Below are 19,855 nucleotides of genomic sequence, written 5' to 3' on the forward strand. Positions count from 1 at the left end.
TTTGTGAAGATAAATGAAGTCAGTGGCAGGAATAAGTTTGTATCTTATGCATGGTTGAACTTTCTTCAAGAAAGCAACTCCTCCTCCTACATACATGTCCCTCTATTGCAGAGGCGGGCAAGGCGGGCAGGAATCCTGCACGTGTGCGGTGCACTTGCACTCATGCAGTTAACAGGTGTTCTGCGTGCACGCAGGGGCAAGCTGGCCACCCGCTTACCTCCCCTCCCCACCATACCTTCTGTCCACTCCTTCCTCTGTAATGCGTTTTGTTTTTCTAGCTTGCTTTATTGAATGATGGAATAAGGTTAGCAGGAGTGCTTGAAATAAATCATGGCTTGAAAGAGTACCTATTAACTACGATACGTTTTATTTAATTATCACAGGTGGAGTTTACAATACGTTTAATATCTGGAACAAAATTTCTGCATACAGACAAACGCAAACAGTTACGTAAATTTTCATCACTTATGTTTGCTCTTAACCGAGGCTTATTAATTCAGCAAATGGTTTTCCAGCTCTCACTATATTAAGCGCAATTTTATAGCTTGCACATATCGCTGGGCTATTACTGTTGTTGTCCTGAAAAATTGAAAACAGTGTTCCATAAAATGTTAAATCAGTTAGATGAGAGACATGACGAGAGAAAGTCGCAGATCTCTCGTGACAACGGCAACTAGGACAGATGGATCTAATATCATCAGGTCGCCCCTCTTAAGCTCAGTCAATTTCCCCATCCGCTCAGAATCTGACAATAAATTGTACTCGTCCTTGTGAAATTTATTATAATGGCCTTCAAATACTAAACTTCCGCTGACCAGCGAGAATACTGCCACATATAAAACATTTCGAATTTTCACGTTTTTGCACAAAGAAAAAATGATTCTCCCATTACTTTTTAAAAGATAGCAAATCTCCATGTCTTCGTTTCCTTGATTCACTCTGCATTTTCCGGTTCTTGAAATACAACATTCACTACGTAGTGGTCGTTTCGCATCAACGTCCGCGGCTTGGCCTTGTACTACACTGCCGCAACCTGCCGGCTGTCGCCACTGCCCCATTCGACGATTGCACGCGAGCAGCACACGTGCAGCGCCGTGCGCTCACGAGCCGCGTGCAATGTTTGCCCGCCCCTGCTCTATTGTATCTGCATTGTCACATACGGATAATGTGCAATTTTTCCAGGTTATTCCTTTTCTCAGCAGCTATTCACTAAATACATTAAAGATGTCATCTGGTTAGAAAAACTGCAACAGCTTACAGCAGTGGACAAGGAAAAAAAAAATTTCCCGGATTTCCCGGTTGAAAATACACTTCTCCAGGTGAAAATACACTTTTTCCGTGTTAAATGACGGTATACTTTTCTCGGCACTGTAAAACTTGTCAATCCTTAGAATGTTTATGGTTTTCTACACAAATGTAGAATTTGCTGGCACTTTAGAAAATGAAACCCAGGGGGGGGGGGGGGGGGGGGGGGGGGGGGGGGGACACGTTTTGAAAAGATCTTTGATGTGCAGCAACATGTACGCTGCATTTCTTCGTTTTACGGAGGTTTAAATTCGAATTCCACCAAACACTGCATATTACTTTCTGCAGCAATGAAATCGAGGTTGCGACGCACTTTTGTAAGCCAGTCATAGCTCATGTCACGTGATCTCGGCAGCTGACGACAGCACAGGAGATGTAGTGTAGTCAACCAATAGCAAGATCACTCTTAAATAGTGCGAACACACAAAAAGAAAAGTTAATGGTTTAAATTAATATACACAGTTTTGCTAGAAGAAAAACAAAACTTTCACAAATAATATTGGTCTCTAAGATTAATAAGCTGCAAGACAAGCTAAGCTTCCACATATAATGCTGATCATTTTGCGTGTGTTACACTTAGATACATCACACAAATGTGCCAGTAAAATTTTTAATAATGATGTAAATGTCTGATTTTCTGGGTTCTAAATTCTTCTAGATGGTCATCCTCAAAGAGTTGATTTTTAAATGAGAGTCAAACGCTCTGTGATTTAAGAAATTCATCGTACATTCTCACACATAGTTCATCTTGCGTAAAAGGAAATTTACTTTGCGCAGCTACGATGATGCAGGAAGCCCGCATGTTAGTACATGTAAAACATTAAAAGATCTTGCATTATGTCATAAAAGAAACAAGACATCAAAGAATACTTGAGGAGCATCGGAATTTCGTGAACTATACTAAAATGCATAATTCGGCTTAAAGTGCACAACCATATGTCCGAATTCGGATTTAAAGTTTCTTGAGTACCAGTACTGTATTATCTCATGTTTGGTCCTCTATTATGGCATAATGCCATACGAGCTACAAGATGGAAAACATTCACTTGAAATGCAGCGAACAGTAGAAACTAGCCAACAGTGTGAAATTAAACACTTTGTTTCAAATAAATTGACGGCCTCAGCGTAAAATATTAATAAAAGACAAATCTCTTTAGCAAGCCGACAAAAATAACTTCATTGTTCTGTAAGGTGATTAATGCTTGACTATCAGAAAGGTGGAAATAAAACCTGAAACTAACATCATATTTTAGCCTTCCGTAATTACGCGAACGTATTTTAATTCATTTGGTAGTTCCCGGCCACAGTAATCAGTTTCGTTTTTATTTAATGTGAAAGCAACAAATGAAAAGGAAACAGCAAAATCACTAAACGTAAACACAGGTCACGTGGAGACTACCCACTACAACTCAGACTGCTCTGTGGATCAGCCCTGGATCTACGATATTTCCGAACTGGAGCAATTTAGATAGTGGCGCCCAGCCACACATCTGTAGCTAGAAGTGGGAGAAGGTACTACTCATAGGCGACTCAAATGCGCATACGCAAGAGCTCACCCGCAACTGCTCAAATGAATCAAATGTAAACAGCTGTCATGTCACGCTCATCAGAGGCAATTTGTTGTTAGGAAGCACTGCATATTCTTCCTAAAGCCTTTGACACACTTTGGTTGGCAGACGCTTGTATGAGCACTGTGTTTTGTTGTTGTATATGGCGCATTTCCTTTGCGAATTAAGTTTTATTTTAGTTTTTTTTCTCTCATTCAGGTTTTTTTTGCTGCAGCATTATTCTGTAGAAGCTGGATACACTAATATCCTTCGTTAGAGTATTGGTTCTTATTAATCAAAATCACAAAAATTTAACTGGTAACTAAAACAAGGAAAAGTTCCTGAAATTCTAAAAAATTCCAGGGTTTTTCCTGGTTTTCTCCCGGACGAAAAAATTCCCGGGTTTTTCCCGGGTCTCCTGGATGTCCCGGGTTGTATACACCCTGTTACAGGGAAAAGCCTTGAACCTTATGACATCACTTGGTTCAAAAACAGTTTTATTTCTATTCTATATGCTGTCATGGGCAGAACAAAAAATGTTCGTTGCCACTCAACATAACCTATCTTAGTAAACTGTGGTAACGAAATTATTCATAGACAGGTTTACTCAGTACTCAGGAAGGAAATCATTATGTACATTTGACAAGTAGTAGCATACGATCAGCGAAATGTAAACAGTACTTTTCCTGTTTTTTTTAAACATTAAATTATAAAGCGTGCATTTCCATAATTTTTAGTAACTTCCCATAACTCTGTAATTAGGGTAACAAATCCATAAGAATTACAGGCAATCCATAATAACTGGCAGCCATGAAAAATCAACAAAAATATTTACAAGAAACCTACTTTCTCAAATGTTCAGTTCATAATTGTAGCTGCAACAGCCAACATTTTTGTTTTCTTATAATCTAACTTGTTAATTTCAGACTGCATTATTTTTTCGGAAACTTCTGGTTATTGTTGTTTGACAATTTCACTTAGTCGTTTCTTTTTATCGTTTTTATACAAGGAACTTGCATTATGCATAGACAGAATTAAACTTCTGTCAATTTCAAAATTGTCAACACAGTCTACATCACTGATCATAGCATAAATAGGTCTTTGAGCATCAAGGACTTTTTTGTCTTCAATCGTCATATGATCAATAGACATGTGTCTGAAGTGGTGTAAGCAGGACACATGCTGTCTGGCATACAGGTTCACTGCCTACGCCCTGAACAGTTTATCAGGAAGCTACAACTCTTAGGGCAACAGTACAGCTTGCTACAGACTTTTTCGGTCACTTATGACCACATATTGACACAGTTGTGGAGTGGTTAGTTTCAGTCAATCTAACACAGGCCACTAACATCATCAACATGATGTTAAACCAAAATCTTCCTTCCTTATTACCAACAATCGAAGTTTTCCATGACTCTGAATTACACTAAAGCCACGAAGTGACACCGAGTGGCATTTTCAAAACTGCTGAGACTGTGACTTGCGTCTAGTTGAAAGTAACAAAATGATCTTACTCAGCAAAACATTGTCAAAATAGTGGCTTCTAGAAGTGAAAGGAAGGAATATTACTGTAGAAAATCACACTGGCAATGAAATGATTAGGAGTTTATTAATCAGTCAATGTTTTTCACAATACCACTTCAATGAGATTAGGAAAGTATGGCTAGGCTAAGTGGCTCTGTGGGTAAGTGGCAGATTACCGATTCAAAGGTTTGGGAATTGCTCCGCAGTTGATCCAACACCATTTTCTGTCACTTATTGCTTCTTCCATCTTTGGCATTGAAGAAGGAAATGTCAAGTTACACCATGGTTCAGAGTCCATGTCAAATTGTAGGTCTCTCTCTCCGACTCAACAAGTCAGTTCTAAAGTCAAAGGAAGGTACTGGTATATGATCTCCAAGAGGAGTACTGCAGTATTCAAATCGACCTCTAGCTGGGTAAACTTCTACAGATATGTTATCTAACAGTTTTCTGATTTCCCACACAATTCTGGTAGAAAAATCAATAGCAGAACCCAGGTTATAAGTGATGTGCTCAAATTCAAGTTCCGCAATTTCAAACTTTTACTAAAAACTATTACTATGCTGTTTTATGGTATCTGTTTTGAAAGTATATGCAGACCTTTGAACAACTTTCACATGCCCACAATTACTCATAATTTTTCTGCATGAAAATCAAAGGTTAAATGCAAACTAAGACAACTGCCCTGGCCTGTAAGAGACAAACACAGAAATTTCAGTCAGCCAATAAGCTCTTGCCATGTAGACCATGGACATGACTTTCCACCAGCTAATGCTCACACACTTACTTCACGTTCACAAATTTTTTATACATACAAAAATATCAAGGTATTTTACGAAACTCCAGTTACTCCAGCAGAGGGAAGAAGGAAACAGAGAGATGACATTGCCACAAAAACAGATGAGTTAAATATAGATTTCTTGATAATAGTATAGTTACATTATTGTGGCAGCTACCCACAACATGTAAAATTCTGTTGTAAGCTAGCCTTCTTTGTGCTGCAATATTAATTGCCAGCAGTGTATTTCGCCATTTGTCTTCATTTACTAAACAATACATTTTGTATAAAAAAACTATAAACATACTTACATCTCTTTCTTGATACCAGCGCTTTAACCGAAGTAAAAGTGCTTTAATCCCCACTGCAAGATAATCAGGAAGTTTCTTCCCTTGCTTATTTAGTTCTTTCATTTCCATAAGAATGCTACCAGCAGCATACCAGTTTATAGTCTCAAATGCAGGGTAGCAAAATTTGTTTGGAGTCTGTGCTCTTCGCTCCATCTCATATATTCTGTAACATGAAAATTCCAAAAATATTTTACACTGCAGTGCACAAAAAAAGGGGGGGGGGGGGCTGAAAGAACAATTACTTGCAGTGAATCTACAAACTATTGTCTGTTTAAAATTACTTTATAGTTAATATCCGTCATCTGGTGCTGCAGTGTTGCCACATTGGTTACTACTTGGTTAAAGGCAACACCCAAACATGGCAGATCAACTCATAGGTGCTGAAATGCAAGTTCTTGTAATGAGGAGCGATGTTGGAAGCTGCTGCCATCAGATACGGCAGAATGTGAGAGGCTTTGTCCACAACTGATTTTAAATGACCAACAGCTGAACTGTTGCAGACAATATGTTTTGTAGCCCCGAATTTACACTCATGTCCTAACTTAACTACAACCTCTTGATGTGCAAAGTATCCAAGAAACCGGTAACCAGCAACCTGCGGCACCACTATTAATCATGCTCACTTTGTTCACACTGATTAAAGCTGAGCTCTATGAACAAACGCAAAACAAGAAAAATTCAGTTTCAACCCGAAAAGTGAAATGTAACAACTCGCTGTTGCTACATGAGCTGACATGATACTGACCGATGAGCAGTCCTGGTTAGAACACATTTACAGGTTATAGGGGACACAGACTGATTCCAAATGAAAAACGAATGATAGGAAGAAAAATAAGAGCAAATAAAAAAGGCAATAAAATGATGAAAGCGATGCAAAGAAAGACTAAAAATAAGACTACACTGAAACCAATTAACAGAAAATAATAATCACAACTATTTGATAAAGATTTAAAAATACAAGTATTAGCACCCAATGGGATTTGAACTCGCGAGCTCCACGATTTGAAGCCGTAACTGTACCCCTGTGCTACCGAAGACCTTTTGATGGTGGTGTTGTATATATTTATCTTTAGAAACGGTTGCACTGATCATTTGCTGCCTTCCAAAAGTTGGGTTTCATGCCATGTCGTACGAAGTTTACCTACTGTAAGCCAATCTTTGTGATGATAATAACTGAATATGTGAAGCTCAATTGCATCTTGTGTGAAAGAATCCAGTAGTCTGTGACTAGCAGTGTGCATAAATTGTGCATTATTTCATTGCCACTGATGCTGAGTGCTCTGATTGGAGGAACACACCTCCAGCATGTGAAGTATCAACTAGCAAGTAATTTTAGGGAGATATGAAAGGAATTCCCTATAGTAACTCCTGGTCGTATAATTTACCAATAGTGTGCATTTTTACTTAGTTTCTTGTTTACTGTTGGTAAAAGCATTTGTTTTGTTTTGTTTGATTGTTGTCTGGTCTGTTTCAGAGTAACTTACATCACAACACCACATAACTATGTATTCACACACAACTATGTATTCAGCGTCTGAAATGATGGATATGCACAATATGTAAGGCCTATCAGATGGGAATGCAGATGTAGCATGTCAATTTTACACTCTATATTAACCTGGCAGGCAGTTACCTTGTGCAAGAACATTTGTATGACTCCATCAGAGTTTGCAAGAGATAGGATCATTTGAAAAGAGGGTTGCAGATGATGGGACACCATGAGATGTACAAATGCCCGAGCTGGAAGAAAAGGTGCTTTGTACTGTGAATGAAAGCCCATCAACTGGTACAAGGAGAAATGCGAAAAGGAAGGGCATTAATCACTTGATGATCTGGATCATTCTGTATGAATATCTTCTTTGTCCATATCATCTTTAATAGGTGCAAGGATTAAATGAGGCAAACTTTCAGCCAAGAATAACTTACAGTCAGCACATGTTACAACAGTGTGCTGTGTTTCTGTCGTTCTTAGCATGTACGTTACTCACTGATGAGGCTGGTTTCTTACACAATGGAATCTTCCACTGTCATAACAATCATGTTTGGTCTTAAGAAAGCCCTCATGAAGTCCAACAAGACAGACATCAACAGCAGTTCAGCCTCTATATGTGTGGTGGAATCCTTCATGTTCATCTCACTGGTCCCAATTTCTTTCCAAAATGTCTTATTGGACAGCCGTATCTGCAGTTTCTCAGACATTAGTTGCTTAATTTACTTGATTATGCAGTTCTAGATGTCAACGAACTCAGTTTATGTACAGTAGCACTCCAGGGAGGCTACCCTGTGCAGCAGACAATCTGAAGTATCTAAAAAGCTAAGAACGATGTCACATGAAATAGGAGAGCATTGTAACTGTAAGAAGAATTGCACTGATTTGCTAACTGATGTAGGGAAGTCTACATTAATATCTAATTTCAATTTTCTGAAGGACTGGAATGAGCAAAGTTGTCACCTGACAGGACTGATTTCTGTTGACAATGTACAACACTGAAGGCCTTGCAGATATGAGATAGTAGCTACTTTGCGTGATTATACATTTCATTTTAAGATCAGAATAATGAGAGACAATTCTGTGACAGAATTGTCTGTTTGTCAAAAATCCTTCATATCACTGCATGGTATTTCAAAGAAAAGATTAGACACTATCAGGAATTCCTTAAAAAATGAAGGCATGGCACTAGTTGATAAACGAGGGAAACACAGAGACCAAGTTCATAAACTTTCAACAGAAACAGAGAAAAACATCTGGGTTCACATCAAGTCATTCAAAGAATGGTCCAGTTATTACAGCATAAATACAACACAGAAACTGTATTTGCCTGAAGAACTCACAATCAAGATGATGATCAAGATGTTTCAAGAGACATATTCTACTTCTTCCGTATCATAATGAAACTTGTCGTAAAATATTTAATACAAAATGTCATATCTCATTCGGTTTACCTCAAAGTGATACATACAGTACTTGTGATAAGTTTTCTGTAACTTTCAAAGCTCTAGAGACACAACTCACACGTGAAACAGATGGAAAGTAAAGATCAGACGTTCAAAGTAATATTAAGAGAGAGAAGATTGAATATGAACAGCACCGCCATAAAACTGATGCATTCCATCAGCGTAAAAGACAATATTGACAGATGAGCAGAAAGTTTACAAATACAGAATCGATACGTATAGATTTCCAACGAAATCTTCCATGTCCAAACATCAGCATCAACATTGTCCAATATAAGTGATAGCTTTCTCTATATCTGTTTAACATACATCAATTCCCAGACAGTAATGCAGTGTTTTATGTTTATCCTGAAACTATAGGGAAGAAAGATTCAAATTAAATAGTTTCTTTTCTACATCGTAATGTTATTTCATTTCTGGATCCTAATGTTAAAAATTTGGAAATCTTCTGTGACTCGTGTGGTGGTTAAAACAAAAACTAAACCCTTTACAGGTTCATCCATTATCTCATCCATCACGCAAAGCAATTTGAATCAATTTGTGTGACATTCCCAGTAAGCGGACATTCATACCTGGAAAGTGACAAAGACATGGACCTCACCAGACGTAAAACAAAAGCTGAGCTCCCAAAGGACTGGACAGACATGAATAAAGATGTGCATGTGAAACCCACTCCTTTTCAGGTTGTTGAAGTTGATGGCTCAATGACACGTGACTGCACCGATTTCTTGCAACCAAGATACAGACCAAAATGTCCATTCCCATTGCAAATTATTAAGGAGATGAAGATGGAACATCACCATCCAAGGCTTATCACACATCATAACACTTGCAATGGATCTTGGATCACATCAGCTGTTACTGCTCCTGCTGGATGAATGGAAGAGGAACCAGAACTTGCAGAAAGAGTGTTTTTGTTCCCTTCACCCTGTTACAAAGGTAGGGTGGTAAAGACTTTAATCACGATAATTAAATGAAACTAGATCATATCAGCATGTAAAATAGCAGGTCCTGCTTTATTATAACAAACCTATTGAGATACCATGCTAATAAGAGGTCGCATGTCCAATGTTTCAGGACTGCTACCTATCACCAAGGAAAAGTATCATGATCTGCAAGAACTGACGGTGTTCTGTGACACTGGGGCCCAAGAGTACTATACAAATATTCCTTTGCAGCAGTGAATTTGCAAACACGTTTTGTGTTATTTGTTTGTAATAAGTAAAAAATGAGAAATGAAGACTGTGGGTTATAAAAACTGTGATTTATGCTGACAACTGAAATTACGTCCTATTAACTATATTTTAATGTATGTGTTGTAACCATTTATTGAATAATTGTTGGTAGTTCTATACCAGATGATTTAAAGATACAAAAGTTGAGACATTATAATTTGCACAAGTTCAATGAAAATAAAAACAGAATATTGATAAACAGTATTGCTCCTAAAACCTGATTAGTCATGAACATACTGTACAATAATGACTAGACTCAAAGGTGAATAGATCTTTGTCAAGGGAGTTGCAGGGAAGTTTTATAGTGAAGTATCATACCAATATCACATTACATTCTGACTTTTACAATCTAAGTAGTGCATACTACAAAGAAATTAAAAAATAGACATTCAGATAAAGACATACAAGGGTCCTATTTTTAATAATATTTTTTTTCCACTTTTAAGTTATTCTAAAGAAAAGGTCATTGAATATACTGTATAAATTACAAAAGCATTATTCAATAACGAATGAAACTGCAACGTTTTAAAGTTTAAAATTCCTCACCTGAAAAATCTATACAATGGACTTAACCCCTGCTTTCCGTGTGGTCTTCAAATCCTTTCATACCTCCTCAATGAAGGATCAATGTACCCATAATCATATGAACTTTTTGTAACGTTTTGATGTCAAGACTAAGTCCCTACAGTTTCTAACACTTGTTTTTATACACCCTGTTTCTGCAGATTATTTCCATCTTCCTGGTCATGAGCTACTCAAACGTTGTATTCATGATCCGTTCAGCACAATATGTAATAATTAAATAGCAGTCATCGAACAATAAGTAAACACACACAAAAATGATATAGAAGCAGCTCAGGCTCATACAGTAATTGGGGTACAGCACCAACTACTAATTATTCTCTCTCTCTCTCTCTCTCTCTCTCTCTCTCTCTCTCTCTCTCTCTCTCTCTCTCCCCCCCCCCCCCCCCCCACAAATACACAAGTACTTTAACTCAGTACTACAGAAAAGCATTGATCATCAAGCAGTTTTTAAAACCCTATTAAACTTCCCTGGATTTCACCTACCAACAAAGGAGCATTTACTTGGTACTTTTCTGAACTCCTGATGGCTCTAGTAACTCATAAATCGAGCAAAAAATATAGAACCCGATACTTCGACAAAGCTGTGGCAAAATCTTGTTGTCTTCCTGATGTAATGTGTATTCCACTATGTTTCAGGACTGCAGCCACACGATGTCAACTTCCTGTTACAATATTGTAAATGACAACCAGGCAGCTATTTTCAGATGAGTTTCACAATTGGAGATTGCATATGCATGTCACTAAGTTAATACCAAAAATTGGCACAGTGGCGCATGAGCATACATCTCTGCTGCATGACCCCTCTCTTTCAAATTTAGCGCACTAAATCTTAATCTACAGCTGCACTCCACAAGCCTCCTTACGACATGTGGAGGAGGATACTTTGCATACCCCTATCAGTTCTCCCTTTCCCGAATTGTGCGCAGGGTCGTTGATTAGCATCTACATGAACTGGAATCTCTCTCATTTTACATTTATGGTCTTTCCATGATATATACATTCAAGGAAGCAATGTATGGGTAGACTCTTCTAGAAAACTGCACATCATACATTTTAGCAGTAAATAACAGCATGACGCATAATGCCTCTCTTTGTAATGTCTGCCACTAAAGTTGAACGAGCATCTCTGTGACACTTTCATGCTTACCAAACAAACCTGTGACGAAACACGCTACTCTTCTTTGGATCTTCTCTATTTCGCCTACCAATCCTTTCTGGTATGGGTCCAAGACTGACGGCAGTGTTCAGTACTGGTCGAATGAAGGTTTTGTTAGCTACATCTTTTATGGATGGACTACATTTTCTGAGGATTTTTATGGTGAATCACTGTTTGGCATCTGCCTTATGTTTTATGTGGCCATTTGACTTTAAATCACTCCAAACGCATACTCTCAGATATTTAATAGGTGCAACTGCTTACAGGGACTGTTCAGCCATGGTGTAATCATACTATGATGGGTCTTTCCTCCTATTGAAGCGAAATACACTCCCTTGAGGTATGCATTAAGTTACTTTTACATCTAAAGATTTCTCTCGGTTAAGAATGGCATGCTGTATTCTATTTGCTAGGAGCTTTCAATCCACTCGCAAAGCTGGTCTAATATTTCCACTTTAGTATTTTGCTCATTACGTGACAGTGTGGAACAGTACTGCATGTCTCCCAGAAGGCAATATTCTGAGGCTCACAGGTTCAGGTGTAAGGTTGTTATTGCATGCACACTGTCTGCTGAACTGCAGGTCCATGAAGTTAAAATTCAGTGGTGAAACTGATAAAATTGTTGTGTGAAGTGTCTTTAGGCATAAAAAAATTGACTTTGTAAAGAAAATAAAGAAATGAACATGTCTCTTGCCTTTGCCTGCTGAAGCAATCATCACGGATAATGAAATCTTCTGTCAAATGTCTTTTCCACAAACCCCTTAATAATTAAATCCAAGAAAGATCTCTTCATGGCCAAATTCTTTTGTGGCATAGGAATCCATGGAATGACCTGTGGACATACAATGATCAGCTATCGCTGCCTTACCACAAGGCGAGTGTGGTGATAATGTTCCACGCACATTGTGCTTGTAGTCTGACCACTGTAGACCATGCCATGTTGACATGACATTTGACAGACTCCAGGCTTCTGCAAACATTGATCTTCCTTTACCAAACTGAGAAGCACACAGGTTTATGTAACTGGGCAGAAGATAACTTTAACATAATCTCCACTTGTAAAACTCGCATCAAGATGACTGCCTGGTTTTCAGCCAAAATGTACCATCCCTCAAAATTCCAAGAGTGATCTTATTCGTGGTGTGTAAGTGACGACAACACAGTAATTACAGTGGCAGCTTGCACTAACAACTGTAAACAATATATGTGTATTAAATCAGTCAGTTGTGAGCAGGTAGTGTTAAGTAGTAACCGTGTAGCTATAGTGTGCCACTGATGATGTCACAATTCACAATGGAGCAACATCTCTAAATCAAGTATTCAAAACATTCTCCAGAATGTATTGAAGAAGAGAACAATGTGTGCAACGTTTGTCTCCCACACCTTAACTTCTGAACAAAAACAATGACAGATACCTATCATGCCTTGACTGAAATACTGAAATGAAAAACAAGAACAATTCTTTACCGAGAGAGAGAGAGAGAGAGAGAGAGAGAGAGAGAGAGAGAGAGAGAGAGAGAGATGGGTGAGAAGACTTGGTTTTACCAATACAAACCTACCACAAAATTACAAAGTGTAGGAATTCACATGATGTAACCAACAAACAGGACTTTTTAGACAGTTTCACATGGTTGTATGAATGTTCTGTGAATTTTATTTAAGTGAGGGGAGACTATGTGGAAAATGTGAAGCCTTAAAACTACTATCTTAACGTTCCTCTACTTTATTAACCCAATATTGAAACTTAGAGAACTGATGGGTAGCTTGGCAAGAATTCACTATCAGCCAGCTCTTGCAATTTTTCTATTGCAACATAAAAATGTTTATAACCTGTGGTAGTAATAATTAACATCTTACAAAACTAAAGAAAAAATACACAATTATTTATCTCACATATACTAAGATGGCACATTACAATGAAATGAATAACAATCATTACTGTCAATTAGATTACATGTACAGACAGCAGAATGTTGCCACTCATTTATGACACAAAAATTAACCACTGCAAATCATGGCTCGAGTTAAAGTTCTGTATGTCACTTGTCACTGATGTCAATAAATAACAATAAGTCATTATTTCAGTCTATGTTGAGAACAACTGAAGACGAAATGCCATTTGAAATATTATGCAAAAATAATCCTCTCAGTACTGCAGACCTATTCCAAGACGTCATTGAATATTTCCCCACATATGCTCTTTATCAATCCCCTTACTGTGAGACAAACATTCTTCTGGCTTGCCAGTTGTGTGTCTATTGTGATCTCTATTATAACATATGAAACACAATCCTAAACTATGATACTGTGTTGTTAATTTCCCTGCAGTAGAAGTGACAGTGGGTTGGTTATAAATCAAAGATGATTACTTCTGGTGGTAGTATGCTCAAATTGTTGGAAAGCTAGAAATTCACAGGCAACAACTTCTACCATTAGTCAACACACATGAGACAGTTCTGACTTCTGAAACAAATAATAATGATGATAATAATATACTATTAACTGAATTCAGTGGTCTATCAGGACACAGAAGTATCAACAGCTTATTACTTAGTACAAGCAACAGCAATAATAGGAATGCAAACCTTGTCATATCATTTCATCTGGATTTCATTCTGACCAAATGCAGTTTAATTACAGAAAAATGGAATCAGAAGATAACTAACAGATTATGCTGATTCTCTGTGGAAATTGGAATCAACTACTAAGGTAGTCCTCCAATCAGGAAAAGTGTGTTGGACCTCACAGCTAATGAGATGATGCTGTTGTAAACTCACTCGCACTCCTTTTACTGTATTAACTCGAATCTAAGCCGCACTTTTTTTCCGGTTTTTGTGATCCAAAAAACCACCTGCGGCTTAGAATCGAGTGCAAAGTAAGCGGAAGTTCTGAAAAATGTTGGTAGGTGCCGCCACAACTAACTTCTGCCGTCGAATATATGTAGTGCTACACAGGCATGCTTTGCAAGCACAAAGATAAATACTGGCGCCAAAACCTCTGCGTCGGTAAAAAAAAAAAAAAAAAAAAAGGGGTGGAAGATGAGCTTTTTTCTCCCCGAGTTTCGACCACTGCATTTTCATATGTTATCCAAAGAAGTAAATACAAATTCCGTATTGTTCATCTTCGAATGTAGCAGCATTTCAATGTACTACGAAAATCTGACTGGCAAGACTGTTTGGTTCTGAATTCTTTCCTACCTGGTTGCTAATAGGAACTTTTATGAATTGTGAATCACATGTAGTATTCTCTTCACCATAAGAATAATATGAATATAAACATTTTGCCATGTATTCTTTCGTGTTTGCTGCTATCTCATTTAAATCCTGTCTGCCTAATAAACTACGAAACTAGAGTGAGACAACAGCAAACGCGGAAGAATATACATATCATGTCATGTTTATATTTGTATTATTCTTATGCCTAATAGTGATACAGTCAGAAATGAAGCACGGTAGTTGATTAGATTTTTAAATCTAAGATGACTCTAATTTCTTTGCAGAATGTAATGTACTAAAAAGGCGTCTGCAAAGATTTTCAAACGGAGAAAATTTTTCGCTATACTCTCGTTCAGAAAATCTTCTATCATACGCAGTCTGTTATTTGGTTCTTGTTGATCATTATCAAAGAAAGCAGCAGTGTAAATAACAACAAATTGCAGTCTCTTGCCATTGTTTCGCTAATGAGACAATTCCTCTCCGGCGGTAGCGTGCACAAAAGCAAGCCATGCCGCGACCGGAAACAGGCCGTAAACACTCATTATGAGAATGCAACAAACAATGCATGACACAGTACAGTAATGCATTTTCAGCTTAGAGTGACGTAAATACCTATAACAAAAAGAACGGCACTTATCAGATCAAAGAAAAATAAGCAATCCATTCAAACCAGATGAAGCACATGAAAAAGGAAGGGTACCCGTATAAATATGGACGGAGCCCCTGACGCATAGCAATGGCTACCTGGTAAAGCTTAACTGGCTAAGCTTACGATTCAAACCAAACTACTGTAGATGTATCGTCATTTATTCGATGTAATTGTGTCTCATATTACAATGGACCAACTTTGTTTCGATTTGGAGGTGCGGCCTAAAACTTTTATCTCCCCTTGAATTTCGAGTCTCAAATTTCAGGTGCGGCTTAGATTCGGGAAATTTGTTTTTCCTTGATATCGAGTCTCATTTTTCAGGTGCGGCTTAGATTCGAGTGCGGCTAAGATTCGAGTAAATACGGTACTTGGTATGACAGACAGTTCATAGTGTAAAAAAAAAAAAAAAAAAAAAAAAAAAAAAAAAAAAAAAAAAAAAAAAAAAAAAAAAAAAATTTAGCAATTGTAGCTAACACATGGAACAACCTTTCCAGAGTAAAAATAATAATAATGATAATTTTACTGGTTCAGTGTTACATCTCACATGAGAATGAGTCTGAATATTTCACCAAGTTGACATGAGAATATCTATTGAACTTAACTTGGCAATTCAGCATGACACCAAGAACTACATAGACTTTGATTAGAGTTTCCCCACAATATTGCCAAATCTCAACTACACTAATAGCAGGAAGCACAGCCAATTTGCCTCTTCAGTGGAAAGCCTTCCAGTAAAGTGCAGCCTGAGCTGTGCAGCCTTTCAAGATAAGGCAAGATCAGACACCATTTGAAAGAGAACCACAATACTAAAAGGATTTTGAAACACATTTAATTGCCATTTTTGGAACGACATTGGAACTCCACACCACTAGTAAGAGGCTTTCATATACCAACATGAGCTAGCATGAGATTTTTATGCAAAGCATCACAGTTTGCATCTAACTTAAGCCCTGAATTATGAAGTCTTCTGAACTATTAGGACATTTATATGAGAATTATTGAGGTGTAACAGACTGATACCTTAAAAGTGGCTTCATCTTTGGCTAAAAATAAAAACCCAGAATCCTTTGCAAACAAAGGAAAATCATTCTTGTTAAGGTCATTAATATTACACATTACCTCCAGAGATTTTAACAGCTGTGGAGAAGAAAATAATTGTAATGATTATAAGATGTTTGATTTCTGTGATAATCTAAAAATTATAAGTCACAGAACATCCCCAAATGAAAAGATAACAAAAGAGTAATGAAATTACAGATACATACGATTAACTGATGAAATTAGATGTCTTTTTTAAACTGTACTGTCAAAGAATACATTTATCTTCTCAGATATACAAGTTTAAGTTTTTACTAGGATCAGGCCACTGAATTATTATTCACTTGTCGATAAATGAACAAGACATGATTTTCTTTCATTCAGTTATTTTATTAAATAAAATATTCCAATAAAAGAACTTACTGGAGCTGCATTGGTATATTTAGGCTATGCAAGAAGTTCCCTCCATACACTAACGATGTCTCGGGCGTTAAAACAGCATGGATCCAACCAGTTGGAATCAACATTGTTTCACCTTCATTCAAAACGCACCTATAGCACATGTCAACCTAAACAGAAAAATGATGATTATATTAAATTACCAAAAGCTCACATATACACTGACTTGTGATGGTAGTGCAAGAAACTGAATATTAAATACTCATTATCAGCTGAAATACATGGAATATTTTGCACAATAACGAAAATGGATGTAGAAAATAATTACAATTCAATGTTAACTGGACCAACTCTAAAGAGAAAAGAAAGCATCTGATAGTGGAAAATAACAATTAATGTATGGACAAGTACTGATTTATTTTCCTATCAATATTATACCTCAGATCTCTTGTCACAAAGGCAAATCAGTGAGATTACTGGACAGCTTTTGATGCTGTTTCCACATTATCTCTCAGACACAAAAAACAGTATTCTCCTCCTTTTACTCTTTAGAATTACAGTCATTCTCTACATTACTTTTGGTACATGATACAGCAATTGTTTTTGTAACCTTTTTATTTACAGAGTAATTTCCTTTAGTCTGCTGGACAACTTTATCTTACCCATGGTGCTAGACTGAGCCACTTTTTAGTAATGATCCCACTTACTCCAGTAAGTCTTTATATCATTTGACTTGATGTATTTTTAATTAGATCTCTGGGTCAGTGACAAGGTCATAAACATGTCACATTAAGTATTTCTAAAATAAAGCTCTAGACTGAATGCAGCAATGAAAATAATATATTAAACATACAGTACACGGATTTCTTAGCAATGGGCACAATGCTGGCTATGACCTATTAGTATTAAGCATCCCAACCTGCATCTACCACTAATTATTTGAGAAAACCAAGGAAACCCACATCAGGATGGTTGGATTTGTTAACTAGTCTGAGAATCCTCTTCACAAAGCCAGTTTCTCTTACTTTGGAATACATTTTAGTTATTATTAACTAAACACAATCAAGCAGATCCAAATTAATCATTTATTACATTCTTTTATCGCAACTAAGTGGGCCTGAAGAATTCTTGCAACAAAAAGACTTTTTCAAGAGAAAAGCTTTCCACTTATTGGGTATCATACACTTTTTTTACCTACACCTAAAGGATGTGCTTATAATATAATGAACATTTTCTGTCTTCCAGTCCTGAATGGGTGCTGTGGATTCTCTTGAACATGTTCTCATTTAATCCACAAATCTCTTACGCCAGTAACTATAGCATGATGAAATTTCCTGTCAGATCGAAACTGTGCGCTGGATGAAACCTGGTACCTTGGCTCTAGCATGCAGTGCCCTGACTGACTAAGCTATCAAGACCGGACTCCGTACCTGCCCTCACACTCCAGTTCTGTGAAGTTTGGGAACTAGGAATGAGGTACTGGCATAACTCTTGGAAGAAAGTAAGTTCACGGAAATGAGTTAGGAACAAACTGTGGGGTGGTTTATAAAATGAACATTTCACTCTGTAATGGATTGTGTGTTTTGAAATGTCCTGACTAATTATAACTGCCTGTACAGTCATGTCAGTGAAAGAATCCCAGCTATTTAAACTGAGACCATCATGAACTTCAAGCTTTGCTGGATTACTTTTGAGCTAAAAATAGTCTTCATGCCTTAACTCAGTTTCCCCAAAATATTACTTCACGTGATGCCAAAGAATGCATGTAGGCAAAGTAAACAAACTTGATTTTGTCTGTAGATGCTGACTGGGTTGCATTTTATCGGTACAGATAACTGCTACATTCAGTTCTGCAGGTCATTAATATGTACCTTTCATGAGAGCTTACCCTTGAGACTCATCTGCAAAAATCTGGCATCTTCTGTTTCACGGATAGTGCCACCATGGGAGAAGCAGCAGAGTCTCAAGGATAAGCTCTCATGAAAGGTGTATTATTCACGGCCTGCAGAACTGAATGTAGCAGTTATGTCTACCAGTAAAATGCAGCCCACAGTCAGCATCTACAGACACAATCAAGTTTGTTTACTTTCCTACATTCATTCTTTGGTGTCACATGAAGTAATATTTTGGGGAAACTGAGTTAAGGCATGAAGACTATTTTTAGCTCAAACCAGAATATATGAAGCTGTTATAACAAGTGTGATGCAATTAGGAAGCTGTGGATATCTTTCCTTTACAAAATTTAGTTTGCTTTTCTAACAATATTTTACTGCTTTTGCTAAATCCCCAAATCATTATTTTTGAAAATACCTTATATGCAGTGTTGCCGTGTACAGTAGTGAAATGGCTCAATAATTTTCATTATTTTTCCTTTCAAAAAAGATTAATGTGAATGAATAGTCCTGACTCCTCTGGTACTTGGGTCCAACTTTCATTTAGCAGTTCCAAAACATCAACTTTGTATTTCAAGAGATGCTTATTTAACTCACTGTGTATTTATTCCTTTATTTCTTGGCAATGTTTTGTTGTCCATCTAACGCACTGTTTATTGTGGCTCTTTAATCTCCATCTCCTATTTGTTGTTCACTTTCTTCTAATAGGTCCAGTGTACTGTCATTTTCTTCTTTATCTATGAATCTGTACCATAAACTGGTCCTTCACCTATACTTGTGACATCTGTTTCTGCATTGTCTTTCTTTGTTTTGTTCAAATGTTTATCCATGTTTACTCTTGTCCCCAAATGTAAGTTGTCTTCCATTAAAGTTATTAACCTATCCAAGCTTTCTTGATTGCCTTTCCCTTTTAGCTTTAACTTCTTTTCACAATGTTTTAAATTCTTCTTTGTTGTTTTCATTTGCAATTTATAAACGTTTTCTGTAATGTCTGGTTCTTGCCTTTGGTGAAGTTAGTTATTTGTTCATCCCCAAATCTTCAGTTTTCTTTAATTTACTTTGTACGTAACATCCAAGGGATTCAAAAGCTGCCTTTTCTGGAAGTCTTTCCATATCCTATCCTTCTTTGTGGTTTATGCATGTTCTCTCAGTCAATATGATACTTATCAAAGGGTGTCCTGCCCTATTAACAACCAATCTCGCTGTGTCCTATTTCCTGAAAGACTTGAG

General features: G+C 37.2%; 1 protein-coding gene across 1 annotated transcript in view; it reads right to left on the reverse strand.

Annotated features, from left to right (window-relative positions):
- Positions 1-19,855, reverse strand: part of LOC124555710 (lysine-specific demethylase phf2-like) — a 177,605-nt gene that overhangs the window by 71,341 nt on the left and 86,409 nt on the right. Inside the window, exons 8-9 of the mRNA XM_047129718.1 lie at positions 16,758-16,903; positions 5,463-5,664 (exon numbers count right to left, since the gene is read on the reverse strand). Of these exons, the coding sequence (XP_046985674.1) occupies positions 5,463-5,664; positions 16,758-16,903 (348 nt within the window). The remainder of the gene's footprint in view (positions 1-5,462; positions 5,665-16,757; positions 16,904-19,855) is intronic.

Source organism: Schistocerca americana, chromosome X, assembly GCF_021461395.2.
Source record: "Schistocerca americana isolate TAMUIC-IGC-003095 chromosome X, iqSchAmer2.1, whole genome shotgun sequence".
Lineage (NCBI taxonomy): Eukaryota > Metazoa > Arthropoda > Insecta > Orthoptera > Acrididae > Schistocerca > Schistocerca americana.